The sequence below is a fragment of the Nicotiana tomentosiformis genome, chromosome 7 (assembly GCF_000390325.3).
Source record: "Nicotiana tomentosiformis chromosome 7, ASM39032v3, whole genome shotgun sequence".
NCBI classification, from domain to species: Eukaryota; Viridiplantae; Streptophyta; class Magnoliopsida; order Solanales; family Solanaceae; genus Nicotiana; species Nicotiana tomentosiformis.
This window is the reverse complement of record NC_090818.1, coordinates 38,111,940-38,138,200: the sequence shown is the minus strand read 5'-3', so window position 1 is coordinate 38,138,200 and position 26,261 is coordinate 38,111,940. Positions and strand designations below refer to the sequence as shown.

General features: G+C 37.5%; 2 protein-coding genes and 1 pseudogene across 2 annotated transcripts; 2 read left to right on the top strand and 1 right to left on the bottom strand.

Annotated features, from left to right (window-relative positions):
* The first annotated feature begins 1,753 nt into the window (after window positions 1-1,753).
* On the top strand, window positions 1,754-12,358 carry LOC104100142 (uncharacterized). Its single transcript, XM_009607311.4, has 7 exons — window positions 1,754-2,050; window positions 2,180-2,248; window positions 2,378-2,545; window positions 2,656-2,826; window positions 3,061-3,270; window positions 10,556-10,632; window positions 11,196-12,358. Exons 1-7 carry the CDS (start codon window positions 1,966-1,968, stop codon window positions 11,844-11,846), a joined length of 1,431 nt encoding a protein of 476 aa, XP_009605606.1. The 5' UTR covers window positions 1,754-1,965; the 3' UTR covers window positions 11,847-12,358.
* LOC117277712 (uncharacterized) lies at window positions 9,055-10,036 on the bottom strand (annotated as a pseudogene).
* Window positions 12,359-13,371: 1,013 nt separating the features above from the next.
* On the top strand, window positions 13,372-16,123 carry LOC104100143 (uncharacterized). Its single transcript, XM_009607312.4, has 4 exons — window positions 13,372-13,568; window positions 13,727-13,852; window positions 14,900-15,019; window positions 15,673-16,123. Exons 1-4 carry the CDS (start codon window positions 13,493-13,495, stop codon window positions 15,735-15,737), a joined length of 387 nt encoding a protein of 128 aa, XP_009605607.1. The 5' UTR covers window positions 13,372-13,492; the 3' UTR covers window positions 15,738-16,123.
* Window positions 16,124-26,261: the final 10,138 nt, after the last annotated feature.

Below are 26,261 nucleotides of genomic sequence, written 5' to 3'. Positions count from 1 at the left end.
CTTCAAATCAGAATAGTAAAATTCAGAAGGAGTAGAAAACCACACAGGTTTTAATCTCCACAAACAAAATACAGAATATAATAAAATAATTTCCTTAAGAATGTTATAATTCTGTATTGCTGTAATAAACAATTAAACTTTCTGAAAAAATAAAACAGAAAGTTAGTAATACTTGTTTAACGAAATAAATTCTGAAAAAATAAAATAGGAATAAATCAAGCCCATTGAATACACAGTGTGTCCTTAAGGAAATTATTCCCCTCAAGTACCAGAGGCACTGGAATATATCCTCCCAGGATAGAACGATTTAACTCACCAGTGTATTGGTACCAAAAACTCTGATGAACTGCGAACCACTCAATGGTCGTAAAACACACTGAAAAATATTGTGCAGAAGAAGAAGAAGAAGAAGAAGCTCAGAAAATTTCGTAAGGAAAGATTCTGGGATTCAAACTCTATATATATAGAGTTGCTGGCATTGTTTCTGAAAAGGTTTGCAACCTTTCAGAAACAACCATGGCTGTTGGAAAATGGGTATTTGAAATATTGCGGGAAAAATGTATTTAAAATAATCCGGGAAAGAAAACGGGCGAATCCGAAGCCGAAGCCGAGCCGAGCGAGCGACGACGACGACGGCGCGAGGCTTGCCTTCTTCTTAACTCTTTAAGAGCTAGAAGAAGAGCAATTATATATATACCCATCAAAAACCTATTCTTCCTCTGATATGGGACAATGTCCCTTTCCCAAGGAAAACTCAAATATTTCATTTTTCCTCCATTTCTCATTCACTCTCTTTAAGCTACACGAGCTTAAAATCCCAACAATATTAGCATGAAGTTTTAGCTTCAACATGAAACAACTCCATGCTACATTAGCATGAAGTTTTAGCTTCAAGGTGAAACAACTTCATGCAAGTGTGATTCTGAAGATGAATCTGGACAAGTTTTTGATTTTTTTATAAAGTTGTTGAGAGGAGAAGAGGAGATCGTTTTATATCTTTTGTCAGGGGTGTAATAGTCATATTATTACGGATTTTTTGTGAGATGACTACCAAATCAATAATTTTAAAAAATACGATACTGGATAAAAGGTGACACAAATATAAGGTACGACTGCAAATCTTCCGACAGTTTAAAATTTGAAGAATTAACCTAAATAGCTGTCCATCTAATCTCTTAACACACCGGCTAAAAAAGTAAACAAATTTGGAAATGTGTAACAATCTCTTTAAATTTTTGTCTCCGATTTTAAATGTTTTATAGGCAAAACATTGAACTAATTTTTTAAATTTATGCCAGGACTAAACTCTGCTTCACTCCGACATAACTTTGAGCAAGTTATGTCTCGACAACCTATTCTTGTAAAAACTTAAACAGTCACAAACATAGCATCCTGAAATGATCATATATGTGTAAATCTCCCTATAAGGCCCTTAATTTAGAGGTCCACATTAATATTGGGCCTCATCAACAATAAAGTCAGGCGCGTGAAACGACGATTTTTAGCAATGCAATTAGCATAAAGAATTCAAATATTATTCCATTTCATAAGTAAAAGTACTTTTTTTAAGTGAAAAATAAACTTTACACTCACCAATTCTTTTCCGTCACTCCTCTCGATAAATGCATTTTCTCTTTTTAAAAAATGGAATTTTAAAGCCACTAAACCTAATTAAAGTAAAACAAAAAGTAAATAAAAAAAGCTGTCTGCCTCACTCGCTATATTTTCCCAAAACTGTTCAAAGCTTCAAAGTACTGCACTTACCAATACAACTGAACAAACAGTACTGAGAGCTCAGCTTAAGCTTTTATGCTTAGCAAAATCAATGTGATTCTGCTGTAACATACAACATGTAGCTGTACCTTTTTTGTGCACTTTTATAGATCCATATATAAATTTACCAAAGCAAAAAAGAAGCTTTCATCGTTTGTTCTGATCTTTGTCCTCTTTGGGAATTTTAAGAGCATGAGAAATTCCCTTTTATTTTTCACTTTAATAGCTCTTTTTATTGCTTATTTTCAATTTCAGGTACATGCTGCTGCCCCTGCTGGTAAGACCCATGTTCTGATTATTATAATTTATTTAATTTCCTTTTTATTTTCGTTTGATGCTGGAATTGGGCTAATTTGTTTATGTTATGGGTATGGTTCTATTGTTTTTGTGATTTTTTGCAACTTAGTGCCGTTGATAAAGCACTTGAATTCTCTACTCAAATGGTCTAGGTCTACCTCTAAAACTCCCCAATCAGGTAAACTCCATTATTAAATACTAGCATTTATATTGCACATTCGCTTAATTAGTTTATTTGTGGGTTCATGTTATTGTGTAATAGTAGGAGGAGATGTTTAATTTTTCTTTGTCTTTTGTGTTGTTACAGATGGGAATGTTCTTGAATTCGAAGATGGCTACTTAGTTGAAACTGTTGTAGAAGGAAATGAACTTGGTGTTGTTCCATATAAGATCCGTGTCTCACATGATGGTGAACTCTTTGCTGTTGATGCTCTTAATAGCAAAATTGTTCGAATAACTCCCCCGCTATCTCAGTGTAAGCTTCTTGCCCTTTGGTTAAATTACTACAGTTCCTTTTGATATATATATATATATATATATATATATATATATTCTTTTTGCTTATTAAATCCAATGACTGTGCAGATAGTAGAGCAAGATTGGTTGCTGGTTCATTTCAAGGTCACACTGGCCATGTGGACGGGAAGCCAAGTGATGCTCGTTTTAAAGATCCAAAAGGAGTTACCATGGATGACAAAGGAAATATTTATGTTGCTGATACGGCTAATTTGGCTATTAGGAAGATTGGAGAAGCAGGTGCTTATTTATTCATGACATCTCGCCTTCATTTTGATTTTCTTTGGCATATATTTATAACATTCTTCATTAATTTTCGTTGGGTTACTTTTATGTGTCAAGAAATAAACTAGGATGAAGCTACTGCATAGGCGATTGGCTGTGCTTTACTTATGTACGGAAAGCAAAAAAGGAAAATGTTTGAAATATCTTGTGTATCAGTAAAGGTCTCTTGAGCTTCCTTCTTATTTTCAGGTGTGACAACAATTGCTGGAGGAAAGTCTAATGTTCCAGGATACAGGGATGGGCCTAGTGAGGATGCACAATTCTCAAGCGACTTTGATGTTATATATGTTCGGCCAACTTGTTCATTAGTTGTTGTTGATCGAGGAAATGCTGCTCTTAGGCAAATTTCTCTCAGCCAGGAGGATTGTGACTACCAGGACAGCTCAGTGTCAACCATAGGTTTGAATCCTTTTAGAATAGTTGACTTCTTTGATCTTGAGATACTATGAATAGTATATGATATGTATATATAATTGTTCAATATCCTTGATATCTATCTGATATGTCCACTTGGTATGAGAAAATGAATGTGAATGCATTGTTTTTCTTCTTGAAGAAAGTGTCAAGATTTGGCCACTTTCATTCGGTTTAAGTTCCTGCTTGGCTTGAAATATTACTTCAATCCGAGAATTTTAGACTAAAATCATTGGAGTTGGAGAATTTTATGGTGCCAAAAAGCACGTGGTGGGATGAGTTATAAGTCTCTAGCAGCATTTTGACACGTTTTCATTTCAGGGGGACATTGAGCACTTTCTGGTGATAACTAATTCTGCATCTTAAATATGAATGTGCCTGACATTAAAATGGGTTCTTATAGATGAATTGAGAATGCATCTCGGCTGCTGGCCTTCATCCGTTAACTAATATTAGTTTAGAACTTAGTTGTCTCCAATTTTGCGCTTGTTGTCCTTCATGGATGTCCCTGTGAGCATACCAGCATTAGAAGTATATCAATTAGTATGTTAGTCCATATAAGATACTTATTTTACTCACAAGCTCTTTAGTTTTTAAACATGTGATAGGTCAAGGTAGTATTGGAATGTTAAACAAAACCTACCCAAATGTATCCTTCAAAAATATAAAAACTCTCTACTGAAAGACTGACTTTTGGGCTCAATCAGAAAAAGTTGAAGAGCGAGAGGGAGAGAGGAAAAGGAAAAAAGGCCTGTCACCTTGGTTTCCCCTGCTCTATAAGAATGTCTCGCTAGATCCAAGCAAAAAAAGTATTTAACACTTTCTATTTCCTTTTGCACCTACTTTATCGAAGTAGAAGATGTGGCATTAGTTCGAAAATACTTTCTTAAAGTGGCGAATCGGCTTCTCCCTAACAAGGTATTCTATGCATCTTCAGCTAGCTTTCCCCCGCCGCCTACTATCTAGCTGCAATCCTTCCCTTAACCCTAATCATGCTTAAGACATGGAATTGGATGCTTCTTACCCCAAAAGTCAATAAATAAAAGAGTGGGGAGGGATTTTTTGGCAAAGCAGGATTGATTAGCTCGCCTAAGGGTCGTAGCGGAAGAATTCCTCATCTGCGATCTATTCTCAGGAAGGAATGAAAGGACTGACTTTTATTACCTAATAACATCTTAATCTACGATCTACGAATAAGAAATAGGAGCATCTAGCCGAATAGCAGTCAGTAGGCGGAGAAAAAGTCAAATGCGAATATCTCTTTGCCCCCCCTCTTCAGTTAATGCTTTGGCATTCGTCTCTTTTGCCCTTTTAATTAGTTTTTTTGCATGTGTAGGGGCACTTTTTTAACCTAATCGATAATTGTTAGGATGAATCACTCGTGGGAGAGATATGAAATCTCTGAGCAGACTTAAATCTCTTACTTTGCCATTCTTTCCAGAATAGGATTTTGTTTAATATCATTTGGATGGACTCAGATCCTTTCATGTAGGAGAGTCTTTGATGGGCTTTGAATTTGGCTAGATCCAGTGGGCCTTCTTGCATGGACTTGGACTTGCTTATTGGCTTCGCTGAGGATGGGATTCCCTACCCGATGAGTCTGGCTAGGCTATTAGGCACCTTTGGTCTAGGCTTTCTCAGGCCTATCCAGAAGTCTGAAGTTCCGTCTACAGAAGGTCTAATTCTGAGCCGAAGCTCTATTTATTACCTTATTCCCTTTCCTGACCAAAGTCACTAAGGAGGGGCCGGGGTAGACTGCAATTCGTTTGAGCTTAGTCTTCTCTTCTGAGACGATTGGAGGCTGGAGAAAGGGCACTCTTGAAGAAGGGCCTGCCGTACGTAGGGGGTGAAGAAAGCTCCTTCTCTTATAGGAGAGGCACTATTGAATGAAAAAGAAAGTCTTCAAGAAGTGAGAGAAGGAATCATAAAAGAAATAGCTTTCGACTAAAGACGCAGACGATGAGCAAAAGTTTGCTTTAATAAAGTAGCTCGGGGGAACCTTAAGACAGGACATCGGAGCGAAGGTATGAAGGTACGACAATGCAACCCAGTCTGGTCTGAGGAGGAGTGGGACTGTGAAAGCTGCAGCAAAGGGAAAGGACTTTCACCAGTTTCTTGAGTGAGAAGCGGATGTTGGTGAAAAAAGGAAGTTGAGTTCAAGTTTGGAGCACATGGCATAAGCCAAAGATTCCGGGATGACTCTAAAAGCTAACGAGATGATTTTGGTTAAACCGGACATTTCTCAGAGCAAGGAAAGATCTTTCAAAAATAGAACCAAGAGAAAGTGCTAGAACCAATGTAAGTAAGATCCGCTACAACTAGAAGTCGATTTGGTACCTTTCTCAGGGTACTCAACAACTAGAGTCATCTCCCTTTCTCCTTTTAGCTTTAGTCGGTCGAGTAGCTTATTCGAACATTGTGAACTCATTCCTGCCTTTGCAATACCAGCGCGTCTTGTGCCACAGAATCGGTTGTGCTCTGCCTCTTCCCCTCTATCAGAAGATTGCCTTGTGTGGAAGGTTGACTCTGAACTTCAGTCAATGGGAGGAATCCCCTTATCTAAGGTTCTTTGTATGTCACTCTAAACTCTCTTTCTTACGCGAAGAAAGTGTAACTACCGAAGCTCTTTCAACTTGTCCTGTCTTTGGATAAGTATTGCAGTTAAGTCAGTTAACAAGATGAGAGTCGGAAAATTGGAATAAAAACTGTCAAGTGATTCTTGAATGCTTTTACTTATGTAGATGGAGTCCAGTACGCTGCTATATATACTTAAAATTCCCAAGACAATATCGGGAGTACCCATCTTATGTGATATGTAACTAGATCGTCAAACTCTTTCTCGCTATACCCAACCGATTCTCAAGTACAAAGGTATAGCATTACATTTTAACAGACAGATGAAAGCTAGGTCCCAAGACCTGGGCCCAGGTTCTCTTTCTTCAAGAAAGGGTAGCTTTAAACAACCCGGTTCCAAACACACCAAACAAGCAAGCGACTCCCCTTCCTTAGCATACACGTCCATTAAGGCATTCTTCCTTCTTGCGTATGTGTTATAGCTCATAGCTCTAAGCCCCAATTCCTTGGTGAAAAGAGTTGTCGCCTTTAAATCATCGAATAAAGAAAAGAAGGAACCGCTCGAAAGGGACCACACAACAATGGCTCATAACTGGAAAACATAACAACAATGTCTCCTAGTTGCAAAAGAATGGCTCCCAACTGAAAATATCTCTCGATCACTCTCTAACAGAAAGCCGTTTTCCCTTTCGCAAAAAGTAAGCTTGGATTTCTTTCCTTAGCGGATATTTGGACTACATGGACCTAAGCAACCCGCCGACAGGGGCAACCTTTCACTGTTGGAAACTTTGATTTAGATTGGTAGGATTCTGTCTAATCTTTCCTAATTTATAAATTGCACTCAATCAATATAGTTTCCACTAATTTCTTCTCGACCGCCTCTTTTCTAGTCACTTTTGATCAAATCTTTCTTGTGATTTTCTATTCTCTTATGAGAAATGGTTTGCTTCGTTTGAGCCGTCGTCGCTTAATGCATGTAGGGGGGCTGGGGCTTTTCCACCACGACCCATTTTAAAGGAGAACCAGAAGAACAACAATGAACTCAAAGCTAATGAAGGACATCCACAACTTGAACAAGGTACACGGGATCTTTCCTACCCCTTTCTATTTCGACTTCTTTGAAAGGTGAAAGAGTAAGAAGCTAGACCGACTTGCTCTTAAATTAAAAGCAGCAAGAGCAAGTAAGTAGGCTTTTCTCCGCAAGAACAATCTTGACTTTCTTTATACTTTATAATATAAGGCCCTTTAAACGATCGTAAATGGCCTGAAATGTAACGACCTATGAGAGAAGGGTTTTTAGAAAAGAAAGCGTACCAATCCGGCAAACAAAGCAAAAACAACGGCTCCTACATAAATACAATAGAATTGAAATGCTGTCACTAGAACGGACCACACAAATAACATCTTTCTAGCCGCCTAAAGGAAGTATTCAAAGATAAGATAACGCTATGCGCACACAAGCTAACTTCAGGTATGCAGTTAGTTCTCAAGCGATTCCTTCGGATCTTAGGTGCGACCTTAGGGAGCTTGTTTTGGCAGCTACTCTCTTATAGTTATGTGTCCTGGTTTCCGAGTTCTAGTTCAAGGCAGGGCAGGACGGGACTCACGGGGGTTGGGGGGAGCCTTCCCCCAGGGAAAACCTAATAAGACTCATTCTAATACTTGAGTTCAAGCTCCTACTTCGAAGTAAGCCTATGGGTTGTTTCGAAGCTTAGTAGCTAAAGCGTACTTGCGTGTTAAAGGGGCGGATTTGGGCTACTAAGTGGAACCAGACCATTCAACTTGCCATTTGCACTCTCCTAGGGTGCGATCGTAGGAAGCTCTATTAGCGAATGCAATTCCCCGCCCGATAAGACTGATCATGCCCTGCTGCTTGGCTTGGAATCAAACTAGCCTATCATGCCCTTTCTTCATTCCTATATGGACCCATATTCCTATGTTCTTCCAATGTTTACTGTATTACTGGGATTCCTATTTACTGAACCATATCAAAGAAGCTACTTTCTTTCTGGCTTTTATACCCAGGTATAAAGGGATAGACAGTCTAAGAGAGTGCCAAGAAACAACACATACCTATCACTTTTGGAAGGTTTGGAACCCTCGATTCATCCGACTCAAGGAGAAAAAGAGAACAAGATGGGGGGGCTTGCCTCCTCGTTCCCTTTTACCTATGCCATGATGCTCATGGGCAGCTTATCTCTAATTGGATTTCCTTATCTTTCTTCTTCAAATTACGAGTAGAGATTTGGGGAGAGTGGATAGGACAGGGTGGTGGATGACGTAAAGGAAGGGAAGGCCCATCCCGTGCTTTCGAGCGATTCTTCCCGCAAAAGGCAGATCTTTTTCTTTCCGTCCCAAATAGAACAATAGAATAGGGACTTAGATGTGACCAAGGTGCTTGCAAGCTTAGGGTTAGCAGGTTGTTGGCTGGGATAGTAGTAGGATGAATGGAGGATCGACCGACCCGGGTTTTCACGAGTGTTGGCGGGTTCTGAAGTGCTTGTCAAGGGAGCTAGCGCATACCCCGGGGTGATCATCACCACCTGCACCTCACATCTCGGCACAATGGAACGTGTAACCCGCATGCTGTTCCATTCAACTACATTTGTTCCTTTAATATATAGCTTAAAAGAACGCAGCAGCGAGGGACAACCCATACAACCAGCGGGGAGGATGGCACTACTGGCAAAGACCGTCTGGCGAAAACGCCGCAGGCGCGAAGCGTGGTAGGCCTGCGCCGGGGGAGCATACCATAGGGAGGAAAGGGAGCCCGGACGGTGGAAGAGCCAGGGGAGGCCGGGTCATTTGACGGAAATGGAAGGCTTTTCCCTATTAGAGAAGGCCCTATGGAGTAAAGGGAAGTGGATGAATTCTTGGAAAAAGAGGGAGCGAGCCTATATAAAATAGAAAATGAAATAAAGCAAATTCCATGAATAGATAGAGTCAACGGTACGACAGACAGCGCTGCCTACACGCGAATTAGCTTTCGAGGTTGAGCAGTCTCAATTTCATTACAGGATTTGCGAATGAATGCTGGGCTGGGCCACCTCGAATGGTGTGAGTCGCATGCGGAGAGACCCACACGTACGTTTTTTAGAGGGATCTGGTCGAAAAACCGGCCGGCGCCCACCCGATTAGAGGGACTTAGAAATTAATTGAGTACAAAACTTATCTTCAAGCTTTACCTTATTCTAATCACTCAGAGGGCGATCGCGGGGTACTAAATGAAGTCCTCCGTTTCTTTCGGAGGTGCTGACCCGCAACGAGGCAGAGATGACTAAGTGACATATGGAATATGGCGACGACAACAGCATGTCGTAGAAGGAGATAACAGGTGGAGCCAACGACCCACTAAGACTAACCTATCTACAACTACATCCCAGAGCGGCAGTCAAACGGGGGCGTGAATGCGAGATGCCAGCGGAATGATCGGACGGACAGAGGCTAGGGCTGCTTCCTTCCCACCGCGTCCTTTTATTGTGTGTCGGAGATATAAAGCGAGTGCACCGGAAAAGCACGGGAACTGGATCGATCTATTCTATGGTGAAGCATCCGAAGCATAACTGCACACTCACACAATCTTTGCCGAGAGATAAGAGCATTCGGTGGAACCGGTGAACTACACTTGTTTCTGGATAGATGTGTGGGACCGAGGGCTCGTGGTACCTGCTGCCCACCCTTCCTGCTCTGCTTTGAGAACCGTGTGAACGGAGAGTGGGCAGAAGAGAAGGAGGTCCTCATCCGGAGTCGCACACTTACTTGAGCAGTGTGGCAGACTGGGGAATGGGTCGAATAAACTCCCTTGGGGCCGGAAAAATATAGACAAAGCTTTACTTAGAGGCTTTGATTGAGATTTTTTTTTTCTCTTAGTGATTGGAAAGGAGGGCGCCTGGGTATGTTATAGAAAGGGAAGGCGGAAGCATCGAATGACGAAGAGAGGCGGCTCGACAGGGAAGAAATGGGAAATCGTCAAGGATGACTTCTTTGTTGGCGGAACGAAGGGCTAAATAGCGAGAGTGATTCTCTGAGCCGGTCTGGATTTCCAACGCCTCGGGAAACTGGTCGAGATAGATGACAACACCTTTTTCCCCTCTTCCTTACCGGTAGGGCAATCTTCTCTTATGGCCTTCACCCCCGCCCGGAAATGGAGAACCAAGCCCCTTTCTGATCCATTCATTTCTGCAAGTAGGGAAGATCCAGAGCATTGCCCCCTCCTATTCGAGGTTTTTCCTCGCCCCACAAGCACCCAACCTTCCTTTTGCTCTTCCTTCGGGGTGCCTCCACGAACGCGCTACTTAGGAGCCCTACTCATATTCCAAAGGCGCTACTTCAATGTAAGCTCAAGGCAAACAACCCCCCCCCCCCCTCAAAAAATCAATTGCATAACTTAAAAAAGCTTTAAACAAAGTACCAAAGTGGTTGCGGGAACGATACGCTTTGGTTACAGGCGAAGGCTTCCAGGTTAAGATGATGTGAAGATGGCATTAAGAGAAGAGAAAAATGCCAACTAGACTTACACTATTCATATCAGTACCGACCAATTAATGGATGGATTTACAGAATATTAACTATATTAAGTTTTCCTGTTTGTGTAATTTTAGGTTTTTACCACTGGTTGGTCAGCCTGGTAATACGTTGAATTGCATTAAGATGGTTCCGTTAAGTTCTCTCTAACTTCATCTTATACTTGTGGCAGATATTGTCATGGTTATTGGTGCTATTTTAATAGGATATGCTGCGTGTATTCTCCAGCAGGGATTTGGCTCCAAGATGGTGGGTGATTCTGATCCATGGTCTTCTTTCTTGCATTACAGTTGTGTGAATATTTTTCAAGCATCGATTTCTTGGTCAGTTGTTGATTTCTGTATTGCTCAGATCCCCCAAGAATGCTGCCATGTGTGTGTCGGATCCTCCAAACGTAATGCATCTTTTGAGGATCTGACACGGGTGTGGCGGTATTTTAGAGTATCCGAACAACACAGGTTGATTTTCATATTCTTGGCTGACCAATGAAACATTGGAATGCCTTTCAAGATCAAGTAAAATGTCCGTGGAGTTTTAAATTAAATAGAGGCTGTATTTTCTCGGAAAATCTGTGATTGCCTAGAAATATTACGTCATTTCAGTTTATAACTACGTCTTGGCATAAAGATTAAAAGTTACTCCGGCCCACATACTTCCAAGACTCTGATAGGACATGCACTTAGTTGTTTATCCTTCAACAATTGCATACAAGATTGACATGGCCTCAAAAACATATTGTTAATATTTTTCGTACTTTATATGAAACGATATGCTTGTTTAATCAAGCTGTTTCCTAATTGTGTATATTGCAGCAAGTACAGGCGGAAGTGGATCAACAGGAACCTTCTTTAATCAAGGAGAAGCCCACTCCTGTTGTTGAAATTGTTAAAGAAGAACAGGAAGCAGGATGGCCATCATTTGGGCAGCTTGTCTGGGATTTGTCCAAGCTTGCAGTAGAGGCTCTGGGTTCCCTTTTTGGCTATGTCGTTCCACTGCACGTTAGACACAAGAGCTTTAGTAGACCTGGACTAACTCCATTGAAAGATTCACTCATCATGGCTGAAGATGAAGTTGAGCCCCCGTTAGTCCAAAAGCAGAGGGCACCAGCGCCTGCTTCTGAGAGCAGACAGGTCCCAACTGTCGGTGATAAATTTCCCGAGGGAAAGCCCACCAAGCTTAGGTCAAGTAGTTTTAAAGACCCTACCTTGTCAACCAAGCACAGGTCTTCTAGACGACATGAGTATGCAGAATACTACGGGAACTCAGGTGAAGTTCCTCCATATGGGCACGTGAGGTCTAAAAGCCAGAAAGAAAGAACCAAACATCGACGACAAGACAAAGGTTTAGAGGCAGGAGTCGAGGCAAAACCTGCTGAAATGAAACCAGTAAACTATGAGGATCCAAAATATGCTCATTACAACATGAGGAGCAAGTACGGAGACTCTTTCCCGCGTTATTCATGAATAGGCCACTAAGGATTTAGTTTTATAAGCGAGGGACGTGCTTTTAAAGATGTACCTTTTTTGTCATGCAAGTTGTAACTCTAATACTAAAGGAAGCAAGTCGAGTTATCTGTTTTGTAGTACAAAGCGGGCCTTCACTTTTCATGTGTAAAATGTTAAGGATGCATAGGTCCCAGTCACAGATTTTCTCTTACTCTTATGGAGAAAGAGAAGAGAAAGGAAAAATCTTAAATTAGTGGTGTACGTATTGCCGGTGAGTGAAAGTAATAGGAAAAGGATGAGACGTTCATGTGAATTTTGATGTTGAAAACTGACAGCCGTGATATTTTTGATGATCAAATGCTCAACGAAATAACTTCACAGCTTGGTGCTAACTTGTGGAGAACCCTCATCCCCATCCCTTAATTAAGCCAGCAGGTGAGAGAACGACTCACAAGAAAGTGTATTAGATGAATATTGACTGCGTATACTGTATGAATTCATTTATTAATACTTGGCTATCATTTTATGAATTTCGCAAGAAAGTTTTGTATTGTTTATTAGGTAGGGTGTTATTTGTCACTAATACATGCAGACATACGCACACACCAGTTACATTTTCAGGTATAACTTATTTTTCAAGTTACTAACCCAAAACGTCATGTCTGTTATGATTTTATCTTAAGTGGCGTGATTCTTTTACGCTATGTATGTATAAATAAAAGTTAAAACTCTAATATCAGTGCAGTCAGAAGTAAAATTGGCATTGGAACAGAACTCTTCTATTGTTCTATTGCCGAATTAGACCTTGTTATTGATGTCGGCAATGCAAAAAGTGAGAGCTTGTTGAAAGTTTGACCGAACTAAAAATTAAAACCAATGACAGTTTTAACGTGATAATCACTAGTAAATAAAGAAAAGTTCCTCTACCTTATTTTTTTCACTTCTACAATGATGGATGACAGGTCTATTTGTGAATCACTAAAACAAATTGTGCTACTTAGGAAATTAGCGAATAAGGGGAGGTGGTGTGTACATTTACTAGTATATCTATCCTGTACCTATTTTTATTTTTATTCTAAAAAGAATGCAGAAAATGGATGTAACACATAATTTCTATCCAGAAACAAAAAAAAAGATTTCTATGCAATCGTACATTAAGTTCCTCCTGCTACACATCTAAAAGTAAATCTTCTGGCAACCATGTGGATAACTATTTCTTAGATAAATTTCTAATGGTGAAACTAAATCTGGTATTTTACATTAAATCAAATAATTTAACCTTAATATTTAAAAACTATAGTGAAAATGCATATCACTTTATCGTGATTAAATGTGTGTATGAAAGATACATGTCTTGCATTCATTAGTTTTGTGTAAATATATATGCGTGTAAGTTGTTATTTTTTTTTCCAAGGTGCATGTAAATTTGGCCATTGTTCAATTAGTCTAATGGCATAAATGGGCGTACTCACGAGAAAGCAACTCAGAGCCCAACTACCAACTGAACTTTCCTCTTTAATATTATCCATAGTCGTAGTATGGTATTTCAACCTCGTGACATTCCCCTACATTACTCCTTATTGCTATTTTCTTACATCTCATTGCAGTTTTTGGAAAATTGTAACTCTTAACAATTTTCGAGAACTTGTAAACCACTATGGTTTATGTGTCTAACTCTACGGAATTTGTATGCTAAAAGAAACATGGGTTGTAGCGGATCGTCTCACGCCAAGCCAAACAGTCAGTCCTTTCTAGATTTAGTATCCTCTGTTAATTCTCCTTAATTAGTTTTGGATTAGAATAGATGGATGATTAATTGTGTTTAATTATTGATGCATACAACTACAGTTAAATTGAATGATTATTTAAAAGTACTAACGTAGAAATGCATATAACAGGAATTGTGAAAAAGATAATAAGAAAGCCAAAACCATGGAAGCATCCACAGCCAATAACAAGAAGTCAGTTGATGCAGCTAAGGGAAGAGTTTTGGGACACTGCTCCTCACTATGGTGGTAAGAAAGGTATACTCTGATCTCACAACTGTTCAAATTCAGCCTACTTATTTGCAGATTGCATTTTGAATTTTAAACAATCTACTAAATGCTCCACTTTCATCTACAATAACCATTTGAAATAATCAAGAACGATGGAATGACTCATGCTCCTCCCCAATTGAGTAGGTTCGAATGGCTGCTCGAGCCTGTGTTGTATTCAGTTGTTAGTATGTGTTAAATTGTATGATCATCTTATTTAAAAGTTTAAACTTAGAAAGATCGCATTCTTATTTACTTAATTAATTTTTATCCTTTAACATATCTCTCATGTGCGAATCTGATTCTAATTCACTAAATAAGCATATGGAAATTCTTTTTGATATTAGGTGGCAGTGCGAATTGAAATAAGATCTTTGCCGTGTTGAATTGCATGACCATCTCATTTAAAAGCTTAAGCTGCTAGAGAGAGCACTTTTATTTATTACTTAATTATAGTCCATACTAGAAACTCTTTATTTTGAGGGAGGGGGTTGAGATAATTTGCATTCCAACATTCAACAACCAAAAAAATCACTGCATATACTCTTATATCATTTTATTCTATGCTTTCCGGAGTTAGTTTATATGACTGCATCTTTAAGTGTACTGAGTCATTCGGCTTCAATTGAAGCTGTTTGGTTAGTCATTTCTCAATTTTCCCTCTCTTTTTTTTAATTGTCCAATATAACACTAAGGAACATGATATGCACAACTGAGTCATTCGGATTCAATTGAAGCGGTTTGGTTAGTCATTCGCCTAGATGTGACAGAGGAACATGTTACGGTTCTTGTTAATTCACTCTATGTAAATATAAGTTTCTTTCTCAAAGTCAACTTTCTCCCTTCTTGCTTTAGTGAAATAAGGGCGCTAACGCTATCTTCCTTCAGCTTGCTTCGCCCTATCTATTCATCTATTTTCTCAAATGGATATGTAGGGATCTCTCTTGTTCATAAATATTGAAACCAGATCAAAATCAAATAGCCCTTAGGTTCAGCCATTCAGACATACTTAATGGTTATGTCACTCTGCAACAGAAATCTGGGATGCGCTTCGTGCTGCGGCAGAAACTGATCTGGACCTAGCTCAAGCAATTGTGGACAGTGGTGGGATCATTGTCCACAACACTGACATGACCGTCTGCTACGATGAAACAGGTATACTTATTACATGTGTTGCGATGCAGCTTCTTACATTCATAATTTAGCCCAATCAGCAGATTTTGAATGGAGATCTAGAGAATGATAAAGAACCTTCTGTTTTGGCATTTGGGTTAAAATAGTTCTTTAAAATATATTTAGAGCAGTTTTAGTTCTTTATATTTATCAAATTACAGAAGCATGATGAACCGTTTAAATTGAAGAAACAATCAGGATGGATGTCTCTCGATCATTTCTCCCTATTTGCCTCTTAAGAAAAACCATACTAGCAGCAAATATGTTAGTGTGTATGAACAAAGTTCCACGTATAAAGTAGAAAAGAAAAGGAAACTATTTATAAGGAGTTAGGATGCTCTTAATGGTGTGAGGTCTTTTGGGAAAAACCGTGGAGCTTTGGACCAAAGCGGACAATATCACACCTTGTTAAGAGTATCTTTGGGCCATTTTAGCCCAATAATTGGTATCAGAGCCAACAGTTTGGTTGTACGAGCATGGAGATGGCGGAGTGATGGTGTTAGGCGTAGGCCCCGGCTTATAAGGACTATTTTTAGACTAATCGCAAACATAACGAAATATTTTTGTTATTTTCCTGGTTATTTGATCACGCAAAGGAGTTTCATCAAAAGTGCTAACAGGAAACTTTGTTGCAGGTACCAAATATGAACTACCGAAGTACGTTTTGAGCGAGCCAACGAACATGATAAGATATGATTGAGAAGATGAATAGTAGTTGAAGCTGGTGCATATGTTGTAATGTCCGTTTTTTCAGTCTTGAGTTTGGTTCTGTCATTTTCTTCTACCATCAACTATAACGTAATTCCACATTTGTCGCTACCACATAACCCCTTTTTAAGTTTAAAGTGGCGAAACTGAAAGCACCAATTCCTTTTTTCGTTCATAGTCGGAAAATTTGCTAGGAATATTAGGAGTTGGGATTCACGTACTGGTAGTATTTGGTTCACATTTACTGGAACAGTGAATAATTGTGAGTAATTGGATGCCAATTCCCATATTGAAATAAGTGTACAAGGTAACATTTTCAAACTTTAGGTTATGTAGTGCTTTGGTACATGTTATGCAAAGGAAGATATGGTTTGAGGACTTGAATGCTATGCTTCTTACACGGTAAATTAATTTTCTTATTTTGACATGAAATTGACAGAGTGGCAAAATCCTAACATGACAAGTGATCTGTCATAACTCAATGCCAATAAACCCTTTGGGGTGACCGAGTTGGTTGAACAATGGACTTTTCAAATGGGAGATCTAAAGTTCGAAACCACTTGCATACCTTCTCTATCGAGCCCGTCGCACGAAACTTGCCTATCTATCCTCCTGTGTGGTTTGCGGGTTATTACATAAGAGCTGGGTTTACCTTGTGCGCTCTCAAAGGATAGTGGTTGAGGTTCCCTTGTTACCAAAAAAACTCAATGCCAATAATTTCACCTTCCTGTCATCTGTATTTCCAAGCAATTCGCACATAGTTCAACACTAAAATGTGATAAAATTAATTTTGTGGAAAAGTGGGAAGGTGCTGGTTATTCATTGAAAAAAAATGTGCAAAATTGTTGTAATTTTTTCGAAATTGTTAGACTACAAAATTTCATTTCGTGGCTCATTCACGCTAGTTGGTACTGTAATGAACAATATTTTAAAAGGCAGGGGCGTGAGGTGGGCACTTTACCAATTATGAAGCGAGGAGGGGCGTAAGCACCATAAATCTTTAAAAATTTTAATTTATAAATTAATAAAATAACATAATAATATAAAAATATAAAAACACATTAAAAATTTAAGAAAATTATAAATAATTACTCATAGAATTTTTAATAGCATAAACTATCAATAATGTTAATGTTACTACGAAATACACAACTATAACGTATTAACTTCCAAATAATAAGAAAATCATATTTTCTTAATAAATATTATTAAACTAAAATTTTACCTTCTTAAAAACTTCACCAGTACTATAAATTAAAATATTACTCCTTCATGAGTAAATACAAAATTGCTTTCAAATAGCAAAATAATAAAAGTTTAATAATTTTGAGAGACATAGAACTAAGACATTAAGGCCAATAGCAAGTGGAAACATAAATTTTGGGTATCTATTTAGAAGAATGTTCAAATTATATTCACCCTCATGGTGTTCTGAATTCGTACATATGCAATATTATGACTCGTTATTTAAGTTACTCTCAATCTTCATATTCCTATAGATGAATAAACCTTTAATCCTTTATTTGTTAAAGAATTTTGAAGGTCAATGCTGCTAATTAGGAAAATTGACACATGATTTGAGTAAGAATTGTTGGGCGAGCCCCGAGAATTGGGCGTTATGTGTTTAGCGTACAATCAGATGTTTCTTACAAAACTAAGCCCATGTGTCAGTCTCAGAGCATTTTAATAGTGCCTCGCCCGAGGGCGAGCCTCGAACGAAGGGGGAAGTGCACAGTTAGCCACTAATTAGAGCTGTATTTACTCTTAAGGGGAAGTACTCATGAAGTTAAGGACACCATTAAGCTTCATTAAGGACACCATTAAGGAATGTTTACTGGATCACTAATCATTCAGCTTTTGTGTGCTTTGACGTGGATAATGATAGTGTGAAAATAATGCCTAGTACTTCTATTCCCGAGGGGCGTAAGGGTGGCAATTTGAGCCCAAACTCATCCAATCCGTCTGAAGATTAATGGGTTAGGCTACAATATTTTAGCTCATGAGTCTATTTAGGCTAAGCCCAAGTTAATCTATTATTTTTTATAGCCCATTCTACCCATGAAGTAGCCCAAATACAACCCATGAAGCTCACTCCAAAACAAAGGGATCTCAACCCAACTTATCTAGAAATTTACTTAGTTACCACCCACCACAATTTTTTTTCCTGCACTACCCACCCCCCCACCCGCAACTTCTTTTTTTTTTTACTTATTTTTTTTTATATTTTTAATTTTCTGTTTTTTCGTTTTTCTGCACCGCGCACCCCCGCAATTTTCTTTTTGTATTTTTAATTTTTTTTTTTTTTAGTTTTTCTGCACCACGCACCCCACCCCACCCCACCCGCAAAAAAAATTTCAACTTACACATTTTAAATACTAATTTGTTATTTAAGAAAATAATATTATTATTCTCAAAATACTAATAGTATTTATTTACCTTTTATACATAAGTGTATAAAAGATAAAAGGCTTTGTTTATGCAAGATGAGCATGATTCTAAAACATGGGTCAAGTTGGACGGGTTGAGCTATGATCCATTGTTTAGCACATCTTGACCCAACCCATCTTAGCTCAAGTACACTTTGAATTGGGGTGGACAATAACCTATTTATTGACCTAACTCATCTTGACCCGCCCAAATTCAACCCAACCCGCCTATTTGCCACCCCTAGAGGGGCTTAACGGAAGAAAAAACAAGCATTTCGGGCAATCTGCTGGAAAATTGCATCTTATCGAGGAAAATGCACTTCGACCTACTTTGCTCAATGTGTTTGGATCGGAGAATGATTGTTCAAAGTGGTTCGTGAAATATGTCGTGGATGTTGATGATCTGACTCGTTTGTTTCCTCTAATGGTGATTAATGAGCCAGAGTATCTTGATTATCGGTTACCAATTTGATGTGCTGTGTTTTGCTGCTGGTGAGAAAGATGGGAAGACGATGCTCCTGTTGACCAGTGGCGTACACAGGGATTTTTGTAAGCGATGTCACAATTTTAGATGTGAACAAATAAAAAAATTACTGTAATAATATCATATTTAAAAAACAATCAGGAAAAATGAAATAACACAACTTACAGTACAACATCCCTCCAATTTAAAAAATGTATTGTGCTAGTCAAGTAGTACAAAAGTATCTATATATATATATATATAAAAGAGGAAATAGAAAATGTGATTTGGCACCTCTCTTTGGTCAAAAATCCTATTTATCTTTTTTCTCCTTTCTTTTGCCTTTTGCCTTTCATTCTTTTCATTTAAATTGTTTAGTAATTGGAAATTGACCATTCTCTATCCTATTTATTACATCTCAATATATTTATTTCAGTTACAAAAGAAAAAATTAACAGCTTAGTTTATTGGGTTTCTCTCTCATTTTATTACATTACTCTATCATTACTACATTAACGAAATATCATGTTATTTGTTTTCTGAAGTCATGTTCTTCAAAAAAATTATGCAACGGTTGCAACAATCAATGTGCTCATAACGAATGCAATTTCAACAGACGCCAGTTTATAAAAGGTCATAACAATATTTTATATATATATATATATATATATATATATATATATATATATATATATAATTGTGATAATTAAAGTAGTAAATCAACACACCACTCTTCCTCTTCATAACTGATCTTACACTCATTTCCTCTGCATAAAGCTTACTGCAAAGAATATATGATATTCGACAAATAAAATTTATTTGAGCAATCTACATGAGAAATTCTGCATTATTGTTTTATGTCATTCTTCTTATGTAAGTACTGAATTTGTGATTTATTTTCTTCTTATAATTGATTCATTATTTGTAGGACGGAACGGTATTCTTTTCTCTTTCGAAGATAGAATAAATTATTCTCAAACATATTTTCCTTATAACTTTTTATTCTTGTAGAAATATATATTATGATAATGTTATTACCTATTTTGAATAACGGTATTCTTTTCTCTTTCGACGATAGAATAAATTATTCTCAAACATGTTTTCCTTATAACTTTTTATTCTTGTAGAAATATATATTATGATAATGTTATTACCTATTTTGAATTATAAGAAGAAATAGAAACACATCAGTTATGAGTATTGTGTTTCATCTACTTAGTTGAGTTGGTCTTATTATTTTTTATTTTTTTGTTTTGCAGATATGATACAAATGATCTGGAGCAAGCATTTTGAAGAAGTATTCTTTCCTTATAAAGTTTGATTTTTCTAGAAGTATTTTGATAATTATAACTTTTGGTGTCATTTGTTAATTGTTAGTAGGCAAACAAATCATAGCTCTAAGCAAATACTGCTGCTTCTCAAAGTTAGTCTACTGTTATAGATTCTGCCCTTATATATCCCTTTTTGATCAATTTCTATGGTGACAATAATGGTGTTTTCATACCAAATGTTGAGATGATCAATTAATTGCAAGAGAATAATGGCACCTAAGAAACTTACGACTGAATTAATTGATGAACTCTATGCATGAGTTTTCACGTAGAAAATTTTAATGTATATTAGAATTAGTGGAAAGCAAATAGAAAACTTTCTCTACCTTCTAATTTTCATAATTTTATACTCATTATTATTTTAAATTAGCTTTATAAATTCTCTACCTTATTGTTTGGTCATTTCTCTTTCTATTATTAAATACATTACATATTTTTAATGCAGCGGTTTTCAAACATTATCGATCATTCCAATCACACATTAATATAAAAGAAGATGTATCATGCTTAGTAAATACTTGACATGTGATATCGTCACAACCAAGTCAGACAATATAATAAAATAAATACTTTTTACATGAGTTAAGCATATAAAAAAATAATGGCTACAGAAAAATATCCACCCTTATGTTGTTAGTAGTAACTTCTATAACATTTTAAAAAAAAAAAAATCATTGTATAATATTTTAAAATTATTATTATCATCATCGTCATTATCATCATCATTCTGTGTTTGAAGTCTTATATATATTCGGTAGATATTTAAAATTTTTGCTTATTTATCATTATTTTTTATTGTAGCTGACATGAGGTATGTTCTTCACTTTATGTTATGACCTCAACTAAGAGCCTGATACAGAGATAAAGTTTTCATCTGCAAATGAGGCCTTAATCTACTCTTAAACAATTTAATTGAATCGCCATTGACTAAAGAAGTCACAATCATGCATTTTTACATCATCTTTCTCTCAAGTTGGCACTCTAAAATAGAATACCAATGACAACTAGAACTTAATGTTTTAGATGAAAGTATTGATCATTTTCTTTTTGTTATTTGAAGGTGTTCTCATCTATAGTAAGGTATGATTGAAATATTATCCCGTTAACAATATTTCTTACGAAGGGTAAATCATCCAAACAAGCATCAGTGTCGCAAAACGCAATCCTCACATTGCTCAAATACATCAGACAATTACTCATAAGATGGTCTTGAATGCTCAAGTTTGTAGTTTTTCGTTTAATTTTTTGATTTTGTAAAAAAGTTGATTTTCTATTAGAAAAATTTATGAAATTCACATTTAACTATTTCTTTAATTCTTTTTACTTCGCGCGGACAAATTCACTAGTTAAAACATAGAATGAGGCTGTCAAGACCCAAAATCCAAAAAGGCCGTGATGGCGCCGGACACCACTGTCAGGCAAGCCAACCATAATCAATTAACTTAATTACCCATTTAGTATTTTTGAAATCAAAATTTCTTCAATGAAAAAATAAAAATAAAACTCATAGAGTAAATGATAAATATTTTTAGCAACTAAATTTCTAAACAATTCACAACCATTCCCAAAATCCGGTGTCACAAGTGCATGAGCATTTACTAGGAAATTTAAAATAAAATACAACATCTGTCCAGAATATAAATTAGACAGGAAAATATAATAACTCTGAAGGAGACTCTGTTAGCTGTTGATCGTAATATAGAATGCAGCTCACCTATGTCCCCACAATTATTAAACACACCTCTGTGCCCACAAGACCGCTATACATATATGTACCTGCATAATAAAATGTGCAGCAAGTGCAGTATGAGTACAAAAATGTGTACCCGGTAAGTATCAAGCCTAATCTCGAAGTGGTAGAGACGAGATGGTCGACCTTGACACTCACTAAGGGTCAATAATAATAAGTAACATAAAAATAGAAATATTTTTATCAACATGATTCACAGAGTTAACAATAATTTTTATTGAACCAACAGAAATAATTAAATTCCTTCAAATGCAACAATTCTCAATATATTAATTAAATTTCTTCAATTCAAATAATTTCTAATTTATCAATTAATCTCATTTACATGAATAACAATTAATTCCTTAACAAGCAGGGATACATAAATTCTTTAAATCCCAATAATTTCTAATTTATCAATTAGCTTCACAAGCTACAATAAATTATCAAAGTATCGTGTAATTATTATTATTAGGCACGGTTTCTGCCGAAGACGTACGACCCGATCCAGAGTGTCGTGTACACTGCCGAGGGACGTGCGGCACAATCCATAGATGCATCTATCCCGCCGAGACGTTCGGCCCGCTCCACAAGAAAGGAGGTCATTTTCTTATGTACCTCCGAAAAGAGAGTATATTTATTATAGGATAAATTCGGGAGGAAGAATAATTTTTTTTAACAATTAATTAATTTAAATAGAAAATCAAGCATATGAGATTTTCATCATTTAATATCTTTATATGACAATTCACAACATATTTATATATATATATATATATATAAATTAATATTAATTAAATAAAGAATACAATGTACACATGTAATTCATGCTTTGAGTCCTAAACTACCCGGACTTTAACATTAATAGTAGCTACGCACGGACACTCGTCACCTCGTGCGTACATAGCCCCCTCAATTAGCAACAATTATTCAATTTAATCCCTATAGGGGTAATTTTCCCCTCACAAGATTAGACAAGAGACTTACCTTGTCTCAAAGCTCATTTCCGATCACGATGTCGTGTAAAAATTTTAATTCGATGCCGAAAAATCCAAAACTATATAAAATAATTAATACATGTTCAATAATTCAAAATAGGGCTATTAATTCAATTACCCAACCCAAAATGGTAATATTCTTAAAATTCACCCCGGGCCCACGTGCCCGAATTTCGGAAATTTTCGAAGAGAATCGTTACTCATAATCTCAAGAACTCAAATATATTATTTCTATCCAATTCCATAACCATTTTCGTAGTGAAAAATCAAAAATACCAATTTCTAGGTTTTTCTTTAAAACTCCAAATTTTTTACAAATTTTCATGTCTAAATCCATGTATAGACCTTGTATTTAACTCACAACTAGCAGGAATCACTTATCTCATGGTTGATGGTGGAAAGGGTGCTCAAAAATCGTCCCCAAAATCGGCTCCCATGAAGAAATGGAGTGGAAATGAGTCCAACCTCCGTCTTTAACAGAACACTGCCCAAAACCGTTTTTCTTCGCGTTCGCGACAAATGCCTCTCGTTCACAAAGGCCAAATGTTCCTGCCCCAGTATTTCCCATTCGAGTTCGCGTGACCAGTGTCGCGTTCGCGAAGGCCTGTCCATGAAAGGCATCGCGTTCGCGTTCAAGCCATCGCGTTTGCGTAGGCCAAATAGCCTTAGGCCCGTCTCCTCCTCTCTTCTACGCATTCGCGATTGACCCTTCGCGTTCACGTAGTTTTATCAGTCAATCCCTCTGCGTTCTCGAACTACACCTCGCGTTCGCGAAGGCCAAAACCTAGCGGCTTCAAAACTCCTCTTCGAGTTCGCGACCCACTGATCGCGTTCGCGAAGTACAAGATAGCAGCCACCATTTTCCTTCTTCGCGGGACTCCCTTCGCGTTCGCGAAGAATAAAACCAGAACCAGCAAACCTGCAGCAGCTTTTCATCCAAATTCGATCCGAAACCACCCCAAAACACATTCGAGGCCCCCGGGACCCAGTCCAATCATACCAGCCTATCCCAAAAAATAACACGAACTCGCTCGAGGCCTCAAATCGTATCAAACAATATCGAAACCATGAATTGCACATCGATTCAAGCCTAATAAACTATTGAACTTCTAACTCCCACATCCAATGCCGAAACCTATCAAATCAAGTCCGATTGACCTCCAATTTTGCATACAAGTCATAATTGATATTTCAGACCTGCTCCAACTTTCGAAATCGGAATCCGACCCCTATATCAAAAAGTCAACTCCCCGGTCAAACTTCCAAACTTAAATTCTTGTTTTAGCCATTTCAAGCGTAATTTCACTACGGACTTTCAAATAAAATTCTGATTACGCTCCTAAGTCCAAAATCACCATACGGAGCTGTTGGAATCATCAAAATTCTATTCCGAGGTCGTTTGCACATAATTCGACATCCGGTCACTATTTAAACTTAAATATTTTAATTGTTTTCATCAAAATTCCATATCTCGGGCTAGGGACCTCGAAATTTGATTCCGGGCATACGCCCAAGTCCCAAATCACGATACGGACCTATCAAAACTATCAAAACACTTATCCTATTCTGTTTGCTCAAAATGTTGACCAAAGTCAAACTTGGCCTTTTAAGGCTAACTTAAGGAACCAAGTGTTCTGATTTCAACCCGAACACTTCCAAATTCTGAACCAACCATCTCCGCAAATCATAAATCAATAAAAGCACATTCGAAGAGATTTATTTTAGGGAACGTGGTTCTAAAAGTTAAAATGACCGGTTGGGTCATTACATTCTCTCCCACTTAAATATACGTTCGTCCTCGAATGTGCTAAGGACTGTTCCTGAATTGTACAAAATCATGCACCTCATGCACCTACCCGTGCTACCACACCCAGTTGAGCACATTAACTTGAGCCAATCTAAAAATCCTCCCCTTTATTTAGGCAAATAAGCCTTAGAGCCCAATTCTAACATCCAGAATTCTCCACCATGCCTGTTTCTAACCTATGAATGTCGTATCAATCACTACATGATGCACCAATACAGGATTGCATACCTTTGTTGAATTTAGACCATGCACCGCATCATTTACATGACTATAATAACATCCTCCGATAACAATAGCCAAAATTCCACGAATCTGATATTCACAACACACCTCATGATACCTATAATTCCTGTTCCAACTCTTAAACTGCTTCCACGATGGAAGAAATGTGTAGAAATTCATAACCAATTGCTGAGTCAACAAATTATTGAGTTTCTCCTTCTGACAAGAACCATTGCCTCATTATGGACCAAATAATGGTATTTGCTCTTTATTATACTTCATATAATCCGATCGTACTGATCCCGGATCCAATAACCTCGTCTCACTTAGTATAAGCTGCTAAGGCAATAAGCCACCTCATACATGACAAAACAAAGTCTCATATGATGCCACAATGAGCTAATAAGCTACGGACTCGATTGCGATACATAAGAAAAACAGACTATGGAAAAGATTATTCAACCCAAGTGACTAATTAAACAACTGAAAAGGTGTCATGAACCTTTCTCAGAAAATATGACACAAAACACACAAAAATAGGATATAGGGAATTGTACTCAACATCACACTGTTGCGGCGTGCAATCCGATCTGCACAAAAAGAATCTATAAAAAAAAAAATACTTACCAACCTAGAATGCTCATTACTACAAAATATCCAAATATCGGACACAAGCACGCTCAGAGCATAATATCATCCCTGGAAGGACCGACAGTGCCATACGCTACAAAACTCAAGCATAACTAAGGTGCGGTATATGATCTGAATCTCGAGAGCCATCCTGCTCACATAACACCATCGCTACGCGGAATTTCATCACATAAGAAATTTATCAAACCGTTTCATAACTCACATGGCACAATATAGTATTACATGAAATAACCGACGATGAAACGACATCCAACGTCTGAATACTCCTCCATAGGGAGCGGTTATGCTAAAATGAACACATCTGGCCTGATATAGAACCCATATTCATATTCAAATCCATCCACAGACCTTAAGCCGATTCTGATCGCATCGTACTAGGCTAATAACCTTTCAAGTATCCATAATAACCCTTTTTCCCATAACATACAAGAATAGCCATCATAACCGGAACAATACTTCCACAGTCGACAACCAAATGAACCGAGCGCCCTCCAGGCATAAATTCTCGAATCAGCGATATTACCACAATCTTTATACTTGGTTTCAATCTTCACTCAATCAAGTGACTACATGTCACTCTTACACAATCTTTCCGTGAGACACGCTCCCACGACCTTCCGCACCAGGTAACAAGTCTGCACACCCATGCTACCGGTTACACTAATGCTGTAAAGCATATCAAGAATCCACAAATCAATACACAAGGTCTCTTACACCTGACATCGACCTTAGACGATGCCAAAAATAATACCATATTACTTTAAACATCTAAATATTTTTCCTGCTCATCCGAGCTAATTCCATCCTACTTAGTGCACTTAATCACGCAAGTGCGCATGAGTACAAGAATTCCATCATAACTCCCGAACCACTAATAAGGTAAATACAT